Source organism: Pomacea canaliculata, linkage group LG13, assembly GCF_003073045.1.
Source record: "Pomacea canaliculata isolate SZHN2017 linkage group LG13, ASM307304v1, whole genome shotgun sequence".
NCBI classification, from domain to species: Eukaryota; Metazoa; Mollusca; class Gastropoda; order Architaenioglossa; family Ampullariidae; genus Pomacea; species Pomacea canaliculata.
Window position 1 is genome coordinate 13,754,203 of NC_037602.1, and position 6,810 is coordinate 13,761,012.

At 40.9% G+C, this 6,810-nt stretch overlaps 1 protein-coding gene across 1 annotated transcript; it reads right to left on the reverse strand.

Moving 5' to 3' along the window:
• Positions 1 to 633: 633 nt before the first annotated feature.
• On the reverse strand, positions 634 to 6,608 carry LOC112553856 (Golgi phosphoprotein 3-like). Its single transcript, XM_025221329.1, has 3 exons — positions 6,321 to 6,608; positions 2,256 to 2,502; positions 634 to 1,872 (listed from the first exon to the last, which is right to left on the reverse strand). Exons 1-3 carry the CDS (start codon positions 6,516 to 6,518, stop codon positions 1,448 to 1,450), a joined length of 870 nt encoding a protein of 289 aa, XP_025077114.1. The 5' UTR covers positions 6,519 to 6,608; the 3' UTR covers positions 634 to 1,447.
• Positions 6,609 to 6,810: the final 202 nt, after the last annotated feature.

Sequence of the window (6,810 nt, forward strand, 5' to 3'; positions counted from 1 at the left end):
TTAATGGAGATACAATGAATGCTAGCCCCCATGTTGTTGCAGGTTTGGACAGCATGTGACATTTAGCATCATTATAATGATCCTAGTTTCAAGACAGCATGGTAATGAAACAACCAAAATTGTTGTGAATTGTTGAGAAAGCAATGCAAGATAAAAATATATTCAAACAAAAAAGCCGAAGTTTTAGGTTGTAAAACATCCATCCCTATTACCTGGATGTTTCTTTCATCAAAGAAAAAAAAAACCTGCTGAATTTCACTTACTGTGATCGAAGTATTCATCATAAATAAAGCACACATCATGGCTAAAAAAGCATTTTAGCCCAAATAAAATGTTCTTCTGAGTAAAATGTTTAAGCCTTTAAGGCTTTCATTTATGATACCAGAAATGACAGCACAAAACTAGCCACAAAATGTTTGCAACATACTTGTCGACATCCTTTGTTCTTTTCTTTGAACCCATCTATCAACTTGAGTTATAAAAAGTATTGTGTTGCTATTGTGTGGATAGAACAGCTGTCATTCATTTCTCTGAACCTTGCTTTGGTACACCTTGCCTCATCATCCACTTGTTTCAAGGACCAAGGCCTTGTTTTAAGCCATTAACTACTTTAGATAAAACCAGTTTGCTGAATTCAACAAGGTGAAAATAATTTATTTGAAACAGAATGCAATAGTTTGCAGTTAAAAACAAAACCTTGAAGCCATACATTTTGAACGCATAGTTTATTGGATTTTTTTTTGAAGGTTGTTGTCGACCCCTTTTTGAGATATTCCCCAGTTTGAATGATATATGAGCCTTGTAACTCATCACAGGCCATCTGCACTTAAAGCCCACAGAAACAGTAGATAAAAATACCACCATAAAGAAACCATTACAAGCTTAGATAAATTCCATCTGTACAACACAACAAATTTGAAACAAAATATTTGTATATATATTATTTACAAATCAATAGAACAAAAACATCCTCGGGGAAGAGGAGAAAAGAAACTGATAACCACTGCTCACAGAATCTTTGTAAGTGAAGTCCTTTGGGAGGCTCAATTTCTTCCCTCACCCAATCCTTTAATCTGCAGATATTGCTGAGTAATTTACCCCACCCATTGACCAAGAGTGGCAGTTGCTCCTGCCAACAAGATTTCTTCTGATCAAACCTGATCACAGAAAAAGTACTACTATGGACCACCTTTTTCACTCATCCCTCCATGCATAACAATAGTTCTACATGCTCACCTATGGAAACTTTCAAAATGTTTGAGATAGCAACACCACCTATGTGCATCACATACACACACTGCCTGCAAACTAAATCACATCCACCCATCCACATAAACATGCACATATACACCCTTTTGTACCTTCAGTGCATGTATGTGCACACATATACAAGTGTTTGTGGGAGAAAACTTCTGGAACATAGTGCCTTGCTAGAAAGCAGGAAGTTTTACTTGGTCATAGCAGCAAAAACAGCCCACATCAGTTCATTTGCTCCCTCCTTCATGCTTTCCACATCAAAGTCCAGGTCAAGTAGCTCTCGAACACGTTTCATGGCCACCTCATAATCATCATCGGACAGCGGTGCAAAAGCATTCTCCAACACGTCAGAGGTGTGGGCCAGGTAAATGAGGGCCAGTGTCCGGCGATCCATGCGATGAGGGTCGTTGGTCCAACGGCTAAGGACGGCATCTTGAACCTTCTTTATAAGCTTCTGCTTGACACCGTTGTCCGTCAGAGGATGGGTTGTCATGTCAAAGAGAAGAAAATTCTGCTTTTCTGTTGTGCACACCCCCTTTTCCACAAGGTTTTTTGCCAGTCGCTCTCGTACATTCCGAAGCTGGTAGCGCAGTTTCAAAGGATTCCATGTTTCTCCTGACAAAAAAGTAAACACTGTACTTATTCTGTATATTATTCGTTTATTAAGCCAACGGCACTGTTACTAATAGTACAATAAGATGACTTGTTAATTAAAAAAAAGTTTCATTGCTGAAAGCTGTTACAGCCTTACAAGCTCATCAATAAACTTTCCAAACTTACAGACTTATTACAGTGCTACCAAAGTTAAATTATGTGTGGTTAATATCATACATCTGATGATGTTATATAAAATGCTAATATTGTTGCCCACATCCATTCTATTACAGTATTCACTTTTCCACTTTATATTTATGTCATAATTATTTTGTACTTGAACCCCTTTATTTCCATCAATAATCTCAAACACAAAACAAAACAATCTTATTTCTGTTACATACCACTCAGATACTCCACCCAGCTCTGTACATTCTCAGGAGGCTGAGTTTCCTTCATGTGCTTTAGAGCTTCATCCAGCAAGACATCACCTGTCGGCTGATCTGACTTGCACAGTACTTTGCGGTTGTTAAGGCTACGTCGTCTCATACCCCCTTTCTCTAGCTCAATGCGCCCTCGTAGTGTAAGCTCAATGAGAATGCAGCCCCTCAAGCCCGATGATATACAGTCATTCCAAAATGAGGTGTATCCCTAGAAAATTGACAGAACAGATATAAAGTCTTTTCAGAACAAGACTTCCTGACTAATGGTCATATCCAATAACTAAGTCACAAATACTTGCCTGAAATGTTATTAAAAACTCTTATTTTTAAATGAGAATCTAAAAGCAATTTTTTGTTCATATCAAAACAAATAAGAAATTGAATTAACAGTACCAGAACGACGAAAAGGCCCAAATGGGCACTGAAATGAAATATGAAAGGATGAATTTGTGTTTTAAACAAGTACGAATTCCCAACTTTCACCCCAAAATAGAAACAAAAATCCACTCACTTATTACACCCACTTTGACAGGGCTTTCGACCAAACATAATTTTAGACAAAATAGTAATATCAAAAGAACAGACAGTGACAATCATGCAGGAATGTCACCACCTTTAAGGCTGTCAGTTGACATGTATACCATATCTTCTACATGCTGTCCTGAAAGGAATATTCCAAAAAGCTTTTTCACATATTAACTGGCTTTTCCCTATATTTGAAAAGTTGTTTATTTGCGCAAAGTCACGTGCATTGCCATCTGGTGGTAGTTGTGTATGTGTGTTGGGGAGGGGAATTGGTATTTGACGCCAAGCCTGCAACTAAGGCTATATATATCATGGCAAAGCAGCCAGCCCTGTAAACTGATGTCACAAGCAGAGAAAGAACACCATGCCCGAGATGAGAGCTAAACCCAGGACACCCAACCTCCGCTGTATTGGTGACAGGTGCTAACAGTGGTGCCACTGGAGTGCCCTCTGCCATTTGGTAAGACAAGTTAAAGTGCCCATTTCCGCTTCTTGATGTCTTGGCTGGAAGGCTTTTGGTTGGTTCTCTCCCACAGGTCTGCACTGAATATCTTCTTGGACCATCTGATGTTGAAGATGTCGTGCAGACACATGTTAACAAATGTCTGAATCTTGTTGGTGATGGTGTTTGTCACACACCATACCTCAAATCCATATAGAAGGACTAACTTTACATTTGCGCTGAAGATGTGGATCCTGGTGTGTAGAGATAAAGCCTTGGAGTTCCAAATAGGTCGCTGGGTGTGGAATGCAAGCCTGGCTTTATTTATTTGGCTTCTTACATCTTCATCTGCTCCTCTATCTTTGGTAACCATGCTGTCAAGGTAGGTGAAATGGTCAAACTCTGTAATACATTCCCTAAGTAGTTTGAGTAGGACTTCTTGCTTGTTGTTGATCAGCATAACCTGTCTTCTTGATGTTGATGCCAGTCATCGCTGCTTCTGAGCCAAATGAGCTTTGTCTGTGCGTGTTGCTGCTTGTGGGACAACAGGCTGATAGCATCTGCAAAGTCAAGATCCTAGTTGCCTGGCGAAGGTCCACTGAACGCCCATGTTCCTGATAAAGGTTGTTCTTCTCAAGATCCAGCCTCTGACGATCAGGAAGATTGTCGACGAAAGCATACAACCTTGCCTCACTCTAGTCCTCACTGTGAAGGGGTCAGTCAACTTTCCATTGTGGATCACCTGGCATGTCGAGTCCTCATACAGCTGCAGGATGATGGCAATGAACTTTGGAGGAAATCTGTAGTGCTGCATCAACTTCCAGATGCTTTCCTGTCTACAGAGTCAAAAACCCTCTCAAAATCCACATATGTCATATAGAGAGGCAACTGCCATTCGATGGACTGTTCAATAATATTTCTTAGTGTAGCGATATAGTCTATGCATGATTTACCCTGCCGAAAGCCTGCCTGTCTTGCCTCAGTCTCTTGTCTAGGGCATTCTTCAGTCTTTCCAAGATGATTCTGGTCAGCACCAGGGATGGATAATAGCGTAATCCCACGCCAATTGCTACACTGTGTCAGGTCGCCTATTTTGGGTAGCTTTGCTAGCCAGTATGCTCCTGTTCCCTAATTTTCTGTAGCAGGGGTGTAGCATCTATGCTGCCGCTGTTGGGTCTGCTTTGAGTGCCTTTGTAGGAATGCCATCTGGGCCCACTGCCTTGCCAGAATTCAAGGACTTGATGGCTTTGATGATTTCTGCCTTGGTTGGTGGGTTGGTGTTCACTTGGCGCTGTTCGGTGGCTGGGCCAATGTCCAAAGTGGTTGATGCTGGTGGCTGCTTCAGTATTTCTTCAAAATGTTCCACCCAGCAAGATCTATGTTCTGCATCCCTGGTAATGACGCTGCCATTCTTATTCTTTACTGATCTACATGCATTGGTGTTTTTCCTTCCTGACAAAATTCTTGTAATTTCATATAGTCTGTGTTATTTTGCCCAGCTGCTTGTTCTGCCTCTTCTGCCATTCTGTGTGCAAACTATCTCTTGTCGCCTCTTGCACTCTTCTTCACTTCTTGGTTTATCTCCCAGTACTTTGTTCTGACTTCTTTTTCCTGCTGGTCTTGATACTCGTTGAGCTTCTGCTTCAGCTCTTTCCTTTCCTTTTTTTCTTTTGCCAGGTCCCTAAAGTCAGCCATTCCTTGTGCTGGTTTTTGTTTTATTTCTTTCCTAGAGTGTGTGCAGGCAGTCTTCCACATCTCCTGTAATCCTGTCCAGTGGTTGGCCACTGTTTCTTCCAGGAGTCCCTCAAGCGCCGCAAACCTGTTTTTAACTTCACAGTTGAACTCTTCTTGCTTGCTGTGGTCTCTAAGAAACTGCAGGTTAAATTTGTGGTGTGGTCTGTCTGATGAGTCTTGCAGTCTCTGGTGTCATTAGTACAGCTACTTCTTGTGTGTGATCATGGCCAGGGTCTTCATCTCCAGAGTAGATGATAGTCCTGACAAAAGTCTGGTCTGGCTGCTTCCAATCTCCCTTGTCTTGCACAGGCCGAGGAGCTTGATGTCATAGTTCTTCATTTCCTGGGCTACCTGAGCTATTTTTTACTTCTCATATATTGTTCTGATGCTCCAGGTCCCTATCCTAGTTTTTCGTCTTGGCTGTGCGAAAATGAGTCGGCGAGCTGACTTCCTGAGGGTTTTCGCCAACACCGTCATAGGCCCTTCCGAAGAGGGATCTTCCCATCCAGGCTCTCGTTGTGTTTGTGTTGTATTTGCAGTTTCTGTAGCAGGGGTTGTTTTACAGGGGGGAGGGGGATTGTTTGCTAGCCCCACACCCAACCCTCCTCTTTCATCTGGGATTGGGAATGGCAGGTTACCTGGGGGTTTCCAGGTGGAGTTAGCAAAGGGTGCAAAGCTGGTTATTTCAGATAGCAGTAAATCTTTCTTCACATATCCTGGTCAAACTGATAAGCAGTGACCTATTTTCACCGGCATATACTGAGCACCTAAGCTGCCATCTGAAAGTCATGAATCCACAATCCTTCTTTTTAATTTTCCCTGATAAGGAAATAAAAATCTTTTGTATTTAAGTTGTAGAATGATCCACACATGATTCTGAATTTTTTTAAACCAGTAAACAAACAATTTTTTTTAAAAATAAGAAAGGCAACATGAAAAATTAAAATAATGAGCTTTGTCAAAAGTAAGACCACGCTGTTTGTTTTAACTATTGATCTATATTGTTGCCGATTTTAATGATTGAATTTACATTATCGTCTGACTGAGTTAGTGACCTGTCAAAAAAGAATACGCAGGAAGCAGAGTCAAAACAAGATCCGAGTAAGGTTAGCCCAAACAAAAGCAGTTTTCGAGAGGTTATTTTACGCTCTGTCCATATATCGGAAAATATCTACTTCAAGTACGGGCTTGTAGCTGTATCCGGATTTTATTGCTAAAAAAATGTTTCAGATAACTTCCACGTATTTTTTAAGCAAAATGATGACATTTTTAAGTATTTATGTTAAATTAACAGTTAATAAACTTGAGTACCATAACAAGCCTACCTCCCTGTCTTTTAGCCCAAGAAGCAGGACCTCTTCCATTAGGGTGAGGCGGGTCTCCTTAGAGTCATGGTCCTCTGCTTCCTCGTCTTCATTACCCAGCTTTTCATCGCGATCATCTGCCCCGCCTTCAGCGCCCTGACTTGAACTTACAGCTCGTCGCTGAACAAGTCCACTCGACCGCTGATACACAGTTGTCATTTCTCAGTTGCCTATTTGTAATGAATGTCAAGCAATCAGCTCTTCTTAGCGTTTTCCACAAAATGGCGGATGCTTGTTTAGACGTCAATGTTTTTCGAGAAATAGCGAGATCTTCTTAAAGGAAGAATTTACTTTAAAGTACTTTAGTAGAAGAGTTAAATTTGAAGCAAAACATATTCTTTGATTGTACTTCTAAAAAAATAAACAATGTACCACGGAAAAGGAGGGTGGGTGGGGGAAAACTAGCTACTATCCGCTTCAGTGTTTCTTTCAAGATCACAAAGTCATTTAA